This window comes from Stomoxys calcitrans, chromosome 4 (assembly GCF_963082655.1).
Source record: "Stomoxys calcitrans chromosome 4, idStoCalc2.1, whole genome shotgun sequence".
Classification (NCBI taxonomy): domain Eukaryota; kingdom Metazoa; phylum Arthropoda; class Insecta; order Diptera; family Muscidae; genus Stomoxys; species Stomoxys calcitrans.
The window spans coordinates 176,763,477-176,781,443 of record NC_081555.1 but is presented as its reverse complement, the minus strand read 5'-3'; the positions used below and the strand labels follow the sequence as shown (position 1 = coordinate 176,781,443).

Below are 17,967 nucleotides of genomic sequence, written 5' to 3'. Positions count from 1 at the left end.
CACAACAACATTTGGTCTAATTTATTAACAGCATAATTTTTAACAAAAACAAAGACATTTCTATCGCTCCACTCAGCCTGTATACGCAGTCTGGTCTCGCCAAATTAACAATTCTTAGAAAACATAAACATTTTATGGAATAATAAACGTTAAGGAGATGCTATACGAGTATAAAGAACATAGAGACGACATTTTTTTTTTAGATTTTTCTCGTTACAAACTGAACTGTTGAACAGCAATATTAATGTTTGAGAAACATGGTGGCGTATGATAGATAATATTGTCTTTTGGCCTTTGCCTTATGAATAATATCACTTATACGCCAGGTGTAACCAATGAGTGAGCATTTATTGTTGCTCGCTGAAGTATACGGCGAGTGTACCTCAAAGCCTTATTAATTATCTTTTGAAGTATCTATTTTCAGCACGAAGACGATTTTTAATAAAAATAATATCTTATGAATAGATACAACGAAGAAAACATAACAAAATTAGTTTGAAATTTATACTTTGTGGTAAAGGTTGTGGAAACTGTTGTGCCTTATTGCCTTAGGAATTTTATTTGTAGAGGTTGCTTTCAATTTTGCAGCAATAGTCGTTAAGTGTTCCTTTTCAAGAGCAGTATATAATTTTTGTATTATTGGACATCTCGCATCTCGCGAAATAATCTGCGTAGGAAAATATTAATATTAGTTTCATACAGTAGTACTTGGAACGATTTTTCATTTGGGCGACCCCAAAAGCCTGCGGTCAAGTTTTTATTTAAGATTTTTACACTATAACCAAATACCTATCGTTTGATACCCATATTGTCTTGTAGGGGGCAGTTTTTTTTTGATCCCGTTGACAGTAACAACTTGGGCCAAATGGAAGCCGCGTAAGTTCTTAAAGATTCCACAAGTAAGAGCGTGCTAAGTTCGGCCGGGCCGAATCTTATATACCACCATGGATCGCATTTGTCGAGTTCTATGGGCGGTATCTCTTTATAGGCAAACAAAGAATAATAAATAAGAACTGTTATGCTATTGGAGCTATATCAAGTTATAGTCCGATTCGGACCATAAAGAATGTTGAACATTGTAGAAGTCATTGTGTAATATTTCAGTTCATTCGGATAAGAATTGCGTCTTATAGGGGCTCAAGAAGCAAAATTGGGAGATAGGTTAATATGGGAGCTGTATCAAGTTATTGATCAATTCAGACCATATTAGACACGTATGTTGAGGGTCATGAGAGAAGCCGTTGTATAAAATTTCTGCTAAATCGGATGACAATTGCGCCCTCTAGAGGCTCAAGAAGTCAAGATACCAGATCGGTGAATATAGCAGCTATATCAGGTTATGTACCGACTTACGTCATACTTAGAGCAGTTGTTGCAAGTGATACCAAAACTCCATGTGCAAAATTTCAGTCAAATCGGACGAGATTTGCGCCCTCTAGAGGCTCAAGAAGTCAAGATCCAAGATCGGTTTATATGGCAGCTATATCAGGTTATTAACCGATTTGAACCATACTTAGCACAGTCATTGGAAGTCATGACAAAACACCTCATGCAAAAATTCAGCCAAATCGGATGAGAATTGCGTGCCCCCTATTGGCTCTAGAAGTCAAGATCCATCGATTTATATGGCAGCTATACCAGATTGCGAAACGATTTGAATCATACTTAACACAGTTGTTGGAAGTAATACCAAAGCACTACGTGCAAAATTTGAGTTGTTGGAAGTGATATCAAAACATTATGTGCGAAATTTCAGTCAAATCGGACGAGAATTGCGCCCTCTAGAGGCTCAAGAAGTCAAGACCCGAGATCGGTTTATATGACAGCCATATCAAAACATGGAGCGATTTGGCCCATTTACAATCTCAATCGACCTACACTAATAAGAAGAATATGTGTTTCAAGCGCCTAGCTTTACTCCTTTGAAAGTTAGCGTGCTTTCGACAAACAGAAGGATGGACGGATGGATGGACGGACAGACGGACGGACATGGCTAGTTCGACTTAAAGTGTCACGACGATCAAGAATATTTAGGGTTTTAGACGCATATTTCGAGGTTTTACAAACAGAATGACGTATTTAGTATACCCCCAGCCTATGGTGGAGGGTATAAAAACCTAATCAATATTATTATACCTTACACAACTACTGTGGTACAGGGTATTATAACTTTGTGCCTTTATTTGTATCACCCAGAAGGAAGAGATAGACCCATTGATAAATATACCGGTCGACTCAGAATCACTTTCTGATGCGATTTAGCTATGTTCGTCTGTCCGTCCGTCTGTCCATGTTAATTTTTGTACAAAGTACAGGTCGCAGTTTTCATCCGATCGTCTCAAATCGTCGTCAAATTTGGTACAGCTATGTTTTTTGGCCTAGAGACAAAGCCTTTAGAAATTGGAAAAAATCGGTTCAGATTTAGATGTAGCTCCCATATATATGTTCGACCGATTTTCAGTAACAGTGCAATAAACTGATCATTTGTTAACCGATTCTCTCGAAATTGGACAGGATGGATTTTCTCTTGACTCCCGACATTACTGGTGAATGTCATGGAAATCGGTTCAGATTTAGACATAGTTCTCATGTATATATTTCCCGATTTTCACTTCTAAAGCCTCTGCAAACGCATTTATTAACCCATCTTGCCAAAATTTTACACAACGCTTTCGTCGACGACTGCCACAGTAACTGGGATGTTTGCTCGAAATCGGTTCACATATAGGTATAGCTCCCATATATATGTTCTTCCGATTTTCAGTAATAATGCAATAAAATGGTCATTTGTTAACCGATTCTCTCGAAATATGGCAGAAAGGATTTTTTCATGACTCTCGATGTTACTGGTGAATATTATGGAAATCGGTACAGATTTAGCTCTCATATATATATATCGCCCGATTTTCACTCCTAGAGCCACTGCAAGCGCATTTATTGAGCCATCTTCTCAAACCCAAAACTTCGTACATCGGTTTTCCTGACGACTTCCACAGTATCTTTAAAGTTTGGCTGAAATCGGTTCAGATTTACATACAGCTCCCATATATATGTTCGTCCGATTTGCTGTAATATTGCAATAAGATGGTCTTTTGTTAATTAATTATCTCGAAATTAGGCAGGAAAGGTTTTCTTATGACTCTCGAAATTACTGGTGAATTTCATGGATATCGGTTCAGATTTAGATATAGCTTTCATATATATATATATATATATATCGCCTGATTTTAACTTCTCGAGTCACTGTAAGCGCATTTATTGACCAATCTTCCCAAAACTTCGTACACCGATTTTCCTGATGACTTCCAAAATATCTTTAAAGTTTGGTCGAAATCGAAATCGGTTCAGATTTCAGTATAGGTCCCATCTATATGTTCGTCCGATTTGCAGTAATATTGCAACAAAATTTTCATTTTTTAACCGATTTTCTCGAAATTTTGCAGGAAGGATTTTCTTATGACTGTCGATGTCACTGATGAATTTCATACAAATCGGCCCAGATTTAGATATAGCTGTCATATATGTAAATGGCCAGATTTTAACCCCAGGAGCCACTGCAAGCGCATCGTTTGACCAATCTTGCCAAAATTTTGCACAACGCTTTCCTCGACGACTACCACATTATCTGAGAACTTTGCTCGAAATCGGTTTAGAATCATATATAGCTCTCATATATATGTTCGTCTGATTTTGGGTAATTTGCCATAATGTTGTCGTTTGTCAACAGTAGTTATTACAGTTTGAACATATTTTTGCTCGCTGAGGTCCATCAAAATTGGTTCAGAATCCCACATTGTAATTATAGGGTAGGTGTAGGGTATTATACAGTTGCACTGCCCGTCTTTTTCCCGTCCTTACTGGTTTTAGTTACATTCAGGGTATGAATAATTGAGGTGCATGATGCGTAGGACTTCTATAGTCTTTTTATTAATTTATGCATACCATTATGTATATCGTATCAGGTGGCCTTATTTATCAAGTAATTTTTATTTGTGTTTTTAGTCAATGTTTATTTTAAACATATAACAACAGTGAGCAAGGTTTAATTAATTTTTTACGATAGTCATAAATTGCAAACCTATATTGTCGTTGACGTCAAACTAATTTATCTTATAAACATAAAAATACATATTTCACTCTATGAAGCGTTTCTACGTATTTGTCCAATTAGTGATAGTGACAACAGCAAATTAAATTTGCCTACTCATCAGGCTGTGCCAATCAATGCTTAAACTTATTATAAATAGACATACATATTTTTGTTTTTCTCTGAACAAGATGTGTTTCATATCATCTTCAGTATATTTTGTATGAAATACAACTTCCCTCAATCTAACAATATGTTCAGAGAATTGCTTTCTCTTAGTGGTACCTGAATTGCACTTCAAACTATATATGCATGTATATCCTTGATACAATAAGGTACTCATATTTTGATTGATTTTGTAAGGAAATTCAGTTTTTCTTCGAAACATTTGTTGCATCCAAGTTCAATTATATGGCCTCAATGATGAAAAGTTATTTTCATGCGCCCACACCCAGTTGCCTTGCATGCGTTGATGCCATCATAATCAGCAATAGTAAGGCAACATGTGTAACAATGTGTCCTTAGTACACTGTACATAGGGCAAAGGGCAACAGGGTGTTGTATGGGGTGTGAGGATGCTCTGAAATAAGTGGATTACCATTGGAGGATATACAAATGTAAATACCATGGGAATACGCCTTGCAGGCAAATTTGGTCTATTCATAGATTGTTATAGAGAAGGACTATACCCATAGTGCTGATATTGGTTTGCTGACTGGCTGGTGGAAATTAATTTCACTTTCCATTACCCAGGTATGCTGATTTTGCATAATATGCGATGAAACCATGAAAGGCAAGCTAAATTAATAGGGAGGAGTGTAAATGTGATGGTAAAATAATTTCTATGTAGTTTTATGATAAAATTTTTATATGACATTCAATTTAATTTAATTATAATATACTAGCCAAACCGGGCCCGCTCCGTTGCGCCTTCTTTAACTCTCTAATATCTTTTTAGGGTGGGTACACTTCGCCCTGAATGCGGATATCGAATTCGTGCCATTGTAGCTTATGACAATTCTGGCGAGAGCATCGGGAAAAGCGGTGTTTATCCCCTCTCAATGTTGGCAACATTTGCAAGGTACAATGCCATATATGGTCATTTAAAAAATTTCCCCAAAGAGGAGTCGCACTGCAGGACGCCATTTGGACTGGACTATAAAAAAAGGTCCCTTATCATGAGTTTAAACTTGAATCGGAAAGCACCCATTTATGTGTGAGAATTTGCCCCTTCTCGGTTCCAGGTGATAATGTTCTTCTTTAGGGTAATATTCTCATTAGGGGAGAAATGGCACCTCAGACATTTCAACTCAAATATGGATATCAAATTTGTGCACCACTTCCAAATCCCTTTAATTTGAGCCCCATATTATAGCCTATAGCCATATTATAGCCTATTATATAGCCTATGTTTCCTTCGAGACAAACGTGCACAATCTATGAAAACGTTAAGAAAATCGGTTCAGCCAAGTATCAAATAGTCATAATGGGTCTAATGGCTTTTTTGAGGGGTGGCGTGACCCCCTTTGCTTCCATCTGATTTTGTATGCCAGATTCGAAATCAACTCCCGAATACCTTTCATTTGAGCCCCATATCGAAATGTACGTCCAATATGTCTCTTTGACGAGTTTTGAAGTTGGGGCGGCCCGATGGGTATTTAGACTCAAATTTTAATACCATATTCGTATTCTACTCTCCAATACCTTTCATTTGTTACCTATATTGTCCCGATCGGTCCACTTTTGATTTTGGGTTGTGTTTTTGGCATAAGGAGGGAGGGTTGGTCCCCCTTCCGAAAAATACTGAAAATTTATAAATTCTATGTTTCCTTCCAGACCAACCTACACAATAAGCAAAACTTTCGAGAAAATCGGTTCTGCCGTTTTTCAGTCTATGCAGAACAAACAAACCGAGTCCCATATATTCGTGATTGGCTAATGTGCCCATTTTGGGCATTTTTGTGGGGGAGGGGTGACCCCTATACTTCGATATTAACTTGTATGCCAGATATGTAATCTACTCCCGCATACTTTTCATTTGATACCCATATCGGTCCACTTTTGATTTTGGTTGGTGTTTTTGGGGTAACGGTGGAGGGTCCGCCCCCTTCCGTTATCAATAAATTATAAAGCCAATTCCTACTTCCTGACCATATTCGTAATCTACTCCCGAATACCTTCCATTTGAGTCCCATATTGTCATGATCGTCAAATAAACCTATTTTCAGGGGTTTTGTGGCTAGGGCGGCCCCTAGGGACTTGGACCCAACTTTTATTATGAAATTCGTACTCTACTCTTGAATACCTTTCATTTGAATCCCATATTGTCCCGATCGGTCCACTTTTATTTTTGGGTAGTACTTTTGGGGTAAGGTGGAGGGTCCTTAAACCTGATATAAATCGGTCCATAACCTGATATAGCTGCCATATAAACCGATCTTGAATCTTGACTTCTTGAGCCACTAGAGGGCGCAATTCTTATCCGATTTGGCTGACATTTTGCACGAGATGTTTTGTTATGATTTTCAACAACTGTGCCAAGTATGGTTCAAATCGGTATATAACCTGATATAGCTGCCATATAAACCGATCTGGGGTCTTGACTTCTTGAGCCTCTAGAAGGTACAATTCCTATACGATTTGGCTGAATTTTGCATGACGTGTTTCGTCACAATTTCCAATAACTGTGCCAAGTATGGTTCAAATCGGCTCATAATCTGTTATAGCTGCCATGTAAACCGTTCTTGGGTCTAGACTTCTTGAGCCTCTAGAGGTCGCAATTCTTATCCGATTTGGCTGAAATTTTGCATGACGTGTTTCGTCACAACTTCCAACAACTGAAGCAAGAATTGTTCAAATCGGTTCATAACCTGATATAGCTGCCATATAAACCGATCTTGGGTCTTGACTTCTTGAGCCACTAGAGGGCGTAATTTTAGTCCGATTTGGCTGACATTTTGCACGAAATGGTTTGTTATGATTTTCAATAACTGGGCCTAGTATGGTTGAAATCGGTCTATAACCTTATATAGCTGTTATATTAACCGATCTGGGATCTTGCCTTCTTGAGTCTCTATAGGGTGAAATTTGTACAACATGACCTTCAACGTATGTGTCAAATATGGTCTAAATCGGTCTATAGCCTATTACCCCTATAAAACAATCCCCCTCTTTTACTTATTGAGCCCCTAAAGGGCGCAATTCTTATTCGATTTGGCTGAAATTTTACACAATGACTTTTACTATGGTCCCCAACATTCATGTCATTATGGTCCGAATCTGACCATAACTTGACATAGCTCCAATAGCGTAGCAATTATTTTCTTTTATACCTTCTTTTACTTTGTTTGCTTAAAAAGAGACACCGGGAAAAGAACTCGACAAATGCGATCCATGGTGGAGGGTATATAAGATTCGGCCCGGCCGAACTTAGCACGCTTTTACTTGTTTTTTTATAGTTTCTTTTTCGATTTTCTCCCACTGTGCCACGCTTTACTCTACGACTGCCAAAATGTGTATGGAGTATGGTTGAAGGGCCGTTTAAAATTTTTGCACGGGTTTATTTTACATTTTGTATGGGCACTTTTGTTACCCAACTGATATCCTCTGCAGAAGTCTAACCAAAACGGTTCAGAATTAGATATAGCGTCCAAATAGTAACTAAACGGTATGTGTAGGGTATTATACAGTCAGGGCGTCTTTGCCCTACCTTAGTTGTTTACTTGCTTTAACTATTATAACACACTCGCTCCCCTGTCTTTTACTGTTTATGCAAAAGATTAATTGCATTGTTCGAATGCATAATGTGAGAAATGAAATAAACTGAAGGCGGTGTTGGCGTTGAGTCTCTGGGGGTGTATGGGTTGTGGGTTAAGGTTATGCAACTATATGCGGCCAGGAGATAGATGCAGACGTTGTTCATTTATCCGATAACAAATTACGAAAGAAATAGAAATGCAAATGCAAATGAGCGGGCGGCAGTGTCAAGAGCCCTCTACACCATTATTATTGTCGTTGCACTCGAGTAGGCGTAGTTGCACACGCTTCATTTGTCAATGTGATAATAATTGTGATTCAGTACATGGTGTTCGTTCATGGGCATTCTTAAGATTTCTCAGAAGCCATCATTCATTGTAAGTTGGTCTTGTGTTGCGACGATTTCTAGCTGTTGCTCGCTCAACAAAGGCGTATTGTTGCTTGATTGGCTGCCTATTCCTAGAATGCATGCGTCAATGAAGTCAATATTTGATTTTGAAGTGTAATTTAATTTGGAATCCTAATGCATTCAGAATTGATAAAGGCTTTACATGTTAGGTGCATGCATGCACGACCACTATCTATCACTGGGCATAGGGGGCCGACAGCAGCAGCAATAAGAGAGAGGGGAATATCAAATTAGATTTCAGTTTTATATCAATTGAATGTCTTTTGTGAAACAACAAAACATTTCGTTTACATTCTCCATCATTTATGTCGCTCTTGTTGTGCACCAACAACAAAATGCTTTGACAGTTCTTATGTCAAATCCTGGGAATATGCCAATGTAAGCTAAGCATATCATGCTACTTGTTGCAGTGTGTTATGTGTGTGTGTGTGAGTATATCCATTTCACAATGCCATGATGCCATTCGTTAAGCATCACAGCACAGACTCTCACACACACATACACACACATATATATTAGGAGATAAAAGCGGAAGAGGAAGTGTAAGAATTGTTTAGTACATGCATTGAGTATGAATATCCGGTGGGTTATCGCTGTAATTCAATTCAAAGGATAATTCAATAAATCAGGAAATAATTTCCGTTTATTTAAGTGAACATCATGTACTCAGGCTCTTTATCTTTTTCCTTCACATCTATCAATCGCTCAACTATGAATTGTTATTGTTTTTCCATTGGTATTAGTTCAGTGTAGCTTTTTTGCATACACAATCGATGTAATACAAATTGTTGTAATGTCAAGGAAACAAGCCTTAAAATCAATATCCCCATCAAACTAAAGATGTAAATCACACGAATTTATTGCAGCAAATGCCATCTGAATCCTTTAATGACTTTTAATGAACGCATAATAATTTATGAGATACTAAGCCATTGAATAAATAAGACATAAACTAAAGGGGCCATAAATTATATTTCTAAATATTTTGGTTTATATATTTAGCGTATGATTTTGCTAACAAAATGTAAAAGGTCAGCTAATGGGAGAGTTGTTTGTAAAATATGTTGAATTTATTGTAGGACTTGTATAAACAGAGTATAGTAAAGGTCAACTTTTGCCGTAACGAACTTTGAATAGCCAACATCGTTGTTGTTTTTCCAGTACTCTAGAAATATAAACTATCCACTATATCTATTTTAACATATGCACCGAAAAATTAGACATTTATGAGCTCATAGTTTTTTTTATTCATTTTGTCATTCCGTTTGCAACACATCGAAATATACATTTCCGTCCCTAGAAAGTATATATATTCTTGATCAGCGTAAAAATCTAAAACGATATAGCCATGTCCGTACGTCTGTCACGCTGCAGTCTTTAAAAATAGAGATCGGTTAACATAGCAGCTATATCAGGTTATGAACCGACTTGAACCACAGTTGTTGGAAGTGATATCAAACCACTACGTGCAAAATTTCAGTCAAATCGGATGTGAATTGCGCCCCCTAGAGGCTCAATAAGTCAAGACCTAAAATCGGTTTATATGGCAGCTATATCAAAACATGGACCGATTTGGCCCATTTACAATCCCAACCGACCTACACTAATAAGAAGTATTTATGCCAAATTTCAAGCGGCTAGCTTTACTCCTTCGAAAGTAAGCGTGCTTTCGACAGACAGACAGACGGACGGACATGGCTAGTTCGACTTAAAATGTCACGACGATCAAGAATATATATATTTTATGGGGTCTTAGACGTATATTTCGAGGTGTTACAAACATACTGACGAAATTAGTATACCCCCATCAATTTGTATTTGTTTGTCGGTTTGTTTGTGTGTTCCTTATAGACTCAAAAACTGCTGAACCGATGAAATTTTCTCTGATGATGCATAATGCTCTCGTATTGAAAATAGCGTACTAAACTTTTTGATATCTGAAGGGGGGCGGGCCCTCCTCCTTACCATAATTTTCAGAAACGCCAGATCTCGTTGATGGGTATTGCGATTTAAGCGAAATTTTGTGTGCTCTTTTATAAAAACCTAGAAATAAAAAATTGGTATCCAAATTTCGGATGGGGTACCTAGGGGGGCCGCACACCCCAAAAATCTACCAAATATATATTAAGACCAATCACGGCAATATGGGACTCAAATTAAAGGTATTTTGGATAAGAAAACGTATCTGTTTTCCAATTGTTGGACCAAGTGTCAGGGGGACCACCCCAAAACAACCCCCAATCTGACTTATTTACAGACCCTGGCAATATGGGACTCAAATGAAAGGTATTTGCGAGTAAAATATGAACCTCATATCCAAATTTGCGACTAAGTTTCTGGGGGTCCACCCTTTCCCCAGAACATCCCCCAAACAGAACTTATTTTGCGACCATAACAATATGGGGCTTAAATAAAAGGTATTTTAGTGTAGAAAACGAATCTGATATCCAAATGTGAGGCCAAGTGTTTGGGGGTCCGCCCTTCCCAAAAACAACCCCCAAAGAGGGAAAATTTATGACCACAGGAATATGGGGCTCAAATGAAAGGTATTTGGGAGTAAAGAACGAATTTAATATCAATATTCGAGAAAAATTGTCTATGCGGTCACCTTGCCCCCATAACACCACCCATAAGGGACGTTTTTGCTGACACTTCCAATTTGGGGCTATAATAAGAGGTATTTTAAAGTAGAACACGAATGTAATATATTTTCAGGTTCACGTCACTGAACGGCCGCCCCATCTCCCAAAACACCCCCCAAACTGTTCATGTTTGTTGACTATGGAAATATGGGGCTCAAATTAAAGGTATTGGGGAGTAGACCACGAATCTGATATCAACATTTGCGAATAACTGTCTAGGGGACCTCCCATCGCCATAACAACCCCCAAATAGGACATATTTGCTCACCATGACAATTTGGGTCTTAAGAGGTGTGGACATTGATAGTTTTTAGGGCCCATACCCCAAACCGGAGATATTAGTTGACTTTTGCAATAAGGGGTTTAAATGAAAGGTGTTTGGGATAAAAAACGAATTTGGTGTTCAAATAAAAGATATTTGAGGGCAGAGCACGATGCTGATATATTTTCAGGGCTAAGTGCTTGGGAGGACAATCCCTCTCCCCAAAACACCCCTGAATAGGCTTATTTACCGACCACGTCAAACTGGGGTTGAAATGAAAGGTATTGGATAGAAGAGTACGAAATTGATACACAATGCTGATATTTTTTCAGGGCCAAGTGTCTAGCGGACCACTTCACCTCCGAAAACACTCCTAAATCAGACATCATGACAATATCGGACTGAAATAAAGACTTTTAAAAATGGAATATATCTAACGCCCAAACGTTAACGACCTTTAACCCTCCGAGCGAATTCATAGACCAATAAAGATAATATGGGATTCAGATAAAGGCATTTGTATTGTTATGCGGTTAACCAAGCGATATAAATATACTATTTTTGTTGCATGCTATTTCACAAAAAGCTCTTTAATTGTCGAAAATAAATATACAAAGGATAATTTTGTTCCATATAAAGTAAAAGAAGACGCAGCGCAGCGCAGCGGGCCCAGTGCAGCTAGTCGGGTAATAAATAAAGCTTTTCTGGACTTCGGACACTTATTGGGAGAGCAGCTTTATCTACATATAGTCCAATCAGTACCATAATTAGGTTGGACATTAGGTGGCTTTAACCTACTCACTGTTTCAAATTTCAGCGAAATCGGGTAATAAATACAGCTTTTATGGGCTTCAGTCCCCTTATCGGCAGATCGGTCTATATGGCAGCTATATCTAAATATAGTGCGATCTGAACCATATTTAGAGCAGATGTTGAGAGGCCTAAAACTACTCACTGTTTCACCATTTCAGCAAAATCGGATGAAAAATAAAGTATTAATGGGCGTTAGACCCTTTGTCGGAAAATCGGTCTATATAGCAGCTATAACCAAATATGGTCCGAATTGGCCCGTTCAAGAACTTAACCAGCGTGCATTCAAAAGACGTATCTGTGCTAAATTTCAGGTCAAAATCTCAATTTTTTAAGGTTGTAGAGTGACTACAAGAGACGGACGGACAGACACACGGACATCTTCAAATCGTCTTAGAGTTTTACGACGATACGAAATATATATACTTTGTAGGGTAGGAAATTGATATTTCGATGTATTGCAAACGGAATGACTAAATGAATATACCCCCTATCCTACGGTGGTGGGTATAAAAAACATAGTAAGCTTTATATACCCATCACCATTGGATGGGGGTATACTTATCTAGTCAATTCGTTTGTAAATCCTCGAAATATATCCTTAGGTGTTGTCCAAATTGATCTATTTCATGGTAAATCCATTGCGGTTGGTGCCAAAGATTCGGCCCGGGCAAACTTAGCACGTTTTTACTTGTTAAAGACTGTAGCGTAATTTCAACCGACGGATCATCATGGCTGGATCATCTTAGAACTGTACGACGACCTATATCCTAATATACTATGTACCCCAAGGGCCGGAAATGGATATTTCAGAGTATTGCTAACCGAATGAAACAAACCAACTGGAAACAGAATGAAAGAATGAATATACCCTTCATGCTATAGTGGTGCTTATAAAGAATTTAACTCAATTGTATTTTTTTTTTTTTGCAAAAAGCAACATTTAAGATATAGATGAATGAGCATTAAATGCGAAAAGAGGAATTTATCATTTATTTCCATTGAAGCATTTTTTGTTATAAGTATTAAAAAATTTTATTTATTTAAAATTTTTTGCAGCATATTTCTATCACTTTTTAATGTACTTCAACATATTGAAATTCATTTTGTGTCCGAAAATTATGCATGGAAAGGTAAACATTTCAGGCGTTCTTTTATTTATGAACCATGTGTTATTACCCATAAGCAGCAAAATACGAATAAATTTTTGGTTTATTACGAATACATTCGGAGTAATGGAATTTTATGCTCGTTTATGTATGTATGGAGGAAAATGCCAATTGAAAGCAGACACAGTCACAATGGGGGAACTATTTGGCTTAAATAACTGATAATCTGGATCTACAACATATTTTCCAAATTTTCATTGGGGGAATGTCGACGATTTAGGGTTTGTGTAGGCGGTACGCATCCCTTTGATCGCCCTCTAAGTCATAGTTGTATTATCGCCACAGTCCTTTAAAATTATTTTGTTATGTCTGGTATAGATTTTCAAAGTTGACACTGACTTGGTCATAAATTCGAAGGGCATGGCGATGTTGCTCTTATCCTTATGGCGATGTTGCTCTCATCCTTATGAGCCATTAGTCTGTTATCGCTTTAAGTGAAGACAATTGATGAACTGATTGGCTTGAATTTAGAGACAAGGACTTAAACCGAGATACAACAAGGCTATCTCAAAGGCAGGTCGATGGAAAAGACCTTCCAGGTAGGATATCAATGTGTCTACATGTGTCTCTGCGAAAAGGAGTACATCATGCGGCCTTCTGGATATTAGTGGGGCTTTTTACAATGAAAAATCGATCGTGGCAATTCAAAACCACACGAGGTTTCGTTTTTAATATCTTTCCTTTAAAGCATGATAACACAGTACAACAGACAGTCGGGGAATGCAAAATTCCTACTCAATAGAGTAAAACCCAAAAGAGATGGGAGTTTTCAATACCCAGAGGGAAGAGAGCTGGACCCATTGACAAAAATACCGAACGACTCAAAAACACTTTCCGATTCGATTTAGCCATGTCCGTCTGTCTGTCCATGTTAATTTGTGTGCGGAGTAGGGATTGCAATTTTCATCCAATCATCCAATCATCTTGAAATTTGGCATATGCATTATGTTGGCCTAGAGACGAACCTATTGAAATTGAAAATAAATGGTTCAGATTTGGATATAGCTCCCATGTATATGTATGATTTGGACTAATCTTGTAATAATGCGGTTATTTGCTAACTGATTCACTTGAAATCTGGCAGGAAGAATTTTCTTATGACTCTCGACATTATTGGTGAATTTCATACAAAACATTTCAGATATAGATATAGCTCCCATATACATATATAGCCCGATTTTAACTTCAAGAGCGACTGCAAGCACATTTATTAACCAATGCAATTTGTAGGTTGTACACTTATTAACGTGGACAGACGGACAGACAGACAGACGGACATAACCAAATCGAATCAGAAAGTGATTCGGAGTCGATCGGTATACTTATTAATGGGTCTATGTCTCTTCCTTCTGGGTGTTACAAACAAATGCACTAAATTATATTACCCTGTATCACAGTGGTGATGTAGGGTATAACAAGTAGTAACGTGCTAAGTTCGGCCGGGTCGAATCTTATATACCCTCCACCATGGATCTTGTTTGTCAAGTTCTTTGAATGACTTTCTGAAACATGTATGAGCTATAGCTGTTAGAAGTTATAGAAAAATACCACTTCCAAAATTCATGGGAAATCGAATAATAATTTCGCCCTCCTGAGTATGGGAAAGTCAAATTGGAAGATCGCTTTATATGACAGCTATTACAGGTTATGAACCGATTTAGACCATACTTGGCACAATTGTTGGAAGTCATACCAAAAATGTACAAAATTTCAGCCATATTGGTCGAAATTGCGGAGATCGGTTAATATGGGAGCTATATCAGGTTATCAACCGAAAATTTCAAGCGCCTATCTTTAGTGCGTCGAAAGTTAGCGTGCTTTCGACGGACGGACGTACGGACAGACGAACGGACGTGGCTAGATCGACTTAAAATGGCGATGAAGAATACTTTATGGGGTCTTAGATATTTCGAGGTGTTACGAACGGAATGACGACGTTAGTATATCCCTCCATCTTATGGCGGAGAGAAATGGAAATCGAGCAGCCGATTTTTAACGATTTTGATACTCACAAAAATTTACCAACTCTAATAACCAAAGATCCATTTTGGACAGGACAGATGCTCAGAGAAACCTGAGAAGTTTGTAAGTTCACCTGGTACTTAGACAGACTCAAGATACTCTTTAGCAAAGGAAGGTGATTGCTTGACTGTGTTTGAGGACTATGAGTACTTCATCTTCATTGATGGCTCTAAGAAGGCTTTGGGTTGGGATTCTACTCGAATGCATAGAATAAGTTTGTAGTTGAGACTTGTGTGTATGTGGCATAACGATAGCCAAAATGAAAATCATGTCTCTTCCCAAGATTTCGATTTTCCTCCTCCACAAATTCTGTATCGCTAAAGAAAAATGTGTAGAGATCGAATTTGAGCGGCCCCGCAAACGACCGAATTCCAAAAAATCGTGTTAAGATCGAGTGGATCGAATCTTGGGTACCCACCACCTTAGATTCCACTAAAAGCTATTAACTCTGTACAGGATGCTGCAAAGAAATTTACTTATTTGAAAGGTCAATAAAGACTTAAGTACTTCAGTTAATCTTTTAATTATTTTTTACCCTTCACCATAGGATGGGGGTGTACTAATTTCGTTCTTCTGTTTGTAACACCTCGAAATATGCGTCTAGGACCCCATAAAGTGTATAAATTCTTGATCGCCATATCATTCTAAATCGATCCAGCCATGTCCGTCCGTCCGTCTGTTTGTCGAAAGCACGATAACATAGGCGGACATGCTAACCTCTGCGCTATGGTGGCCTCCTTGATGTTTTGCACAAATACGTTTTTATTAGCGTAGGTCGGTTGGGATTGTAAATGGGCCAAATCGGTCCACGTTTTGATATATCTGCCATATAAGCTGATCTTGGGTCTTGTTTATGAAGGACTACAACCTACTGCAACCTATGGCGAATCTGTGACATCTGAATACTACATGTCCTGCATCCTCATCTATAGTAGAACAATTTGGGCACCGTGCAGAGGTGTCATGTCCGCAGGGATACAGGTAACTCTCGCGTCTGGCAATTGTTTATACGATGAACAGCAAGCTAGCTATGATGTCATGCATTATCCTGCAGACGTCTTTAACTTCGGTTCCCAAACAGAGGCTTCATATAGTTGATAAGAATTAACGACACTTGCGATTAGCACTCTTCGACTTTGTCTCGGGCTGCCTATGTTTAGCATCATTCTGAAAGTGCGTCTGCATGTCTTCTATCCGTCTGTCTGTCAGTCTATCTCTTTATCTGTCCGCCTGTATCTTTATCGGTCCGTCTGTCAGTCTATCTCTTTATCTGTCCGCCTGTCTCTTTATCGGTCCGTCTGTTTGTATATTTGTCTGTCTGTTTGTCTGTCTCTTTATCGGTCTGTCTGTTTGTATATTTGTCTGTCTGTTTATATGTCTGTTTGTCTCTCTGTTTGTCTGTCTGTTTGTCTGTCTATTTGTCTGTCTGTCTGTCTATTTATTTGTCTGTCTGTTTGTCTGTCTGTTTGTCTGTCTGTTTTTGTGTCTGTCTGTCTGTTTGTCTGTTTGTTTGTCTGTCTGTTTGTCTGCCTGTTTGTCTGTCTGTTTGTCTGTCTGTTTGTCTGTCTGTTTGTCTGTCTGTTTTTCTGTCTGTTTGTCTGTCTGTTTGTCTATCTGTCTGTTTCTCTGTCTGTTTGTTTGTCTGTCTTTTTCTCTGTCCCTCAATCTTTGTGTGTGACTGCCTGTCGGTCCACCAGTCTGTCTTTCCATATATCTGTCATTGCATCCATCGCACATCTTTTTGTTCCCACTGTGGCGAAATACCTTCATATAAATTTGAACGATATATTGATATATGAAATGTACGTATGAATTTCAGCCAAAGTACTACACATAATTTTTTGATGTCCATTTGGTAATTTCAGGGATCATTCATTGAAATTTATGTGCAATTCCCATTCATAAATCGTAATGTGACAGTATTATGTGGCAGCATACATTAATACAGAGATGGGCAACAACACACAAATGCGCATAGGTTTCAATGCCTATGGGCATAGGAAAAACGAACAGTAGCACACGACCAAGATAAGCAACTTCGTTTGCCTTCGTTATAGCATTGTCGTTATACTACCCTTGGTTGATTGTCTGGGTTTTACTGCCACCCATACAAACACATTTTAGTATTTTCAACTCTGTTAGTGTGCCCATCACTACATTCACATGAGCCCCTATAATAGGTACATACATACAAACTTCACTTAATATTTGTGTTTATTTTGAGGTCATACGACTATTTCCTAAAACGGAGCTCATTTTGTAAAAATGCAAATGGCATTTCCATTCCTTGCAAAATCAATATTGATGACTCAAAGAGGGGAAATCCAATATCGTAACGATGTATGCGCCATAAATTCAAATCTAAACAATAAGAATGACCAATAGGTCGACTGACATGACGGTAGTCTTTTCTAGGAAGAAAGCACACCCAACTTGGCTACAGATTCTGATGAACATTCTTCAAATTTTACATGAGGGGGGTGATTTAAACGACTTTGGCCATTTACAATTTTAATGATAACGCAGGAGTTTAATAAGTCTAAGCGCTGCAAATTCAAAGAGAAGGTAAGACATACATATTCCTTAGAATTGAATGAAATATTCGTAATTTAATTGTGAATGGGATTGCCCCCTCTACCCACTTTTCTTCTCTCGGCAACGCCCATGCTTTGCAATATCACAATAACCACAATCATAAACAAAATGTGTAACTTACATGTATGGGTAGCCAACATATGGCAAAGGCCAGGACGACAACAACAACCATGCGTGTGACACGTCGTTTTCCTTTGCTGCAGATGATATTTTGT

At 38.1% G+C, this 17,967-nt stretch overlaps 1 protein-coding gene across 1 annotated transcript in view; it reads right to left on the bottom strand.

Moving 5' to 3' along the window:
* LOC106082032 (allatostatin-A receptor) overlaps positions 1–17,967 on the bottom strand; it is a 223,334-nt gene that overhangs the window by 22,068 nt on the left and 183,299 nt on the right. Inside the window, exon 6 of the mRNA XM_059366898.1 lies at positions 17,874–17,949. Coding sequence (XP_059222881.1) covers positions 17,874–17,949 — 76 coding nt within the window. The remainder of the gene's footprint in view (positions 1–17,873; positions 17,950–17,967) is intronic.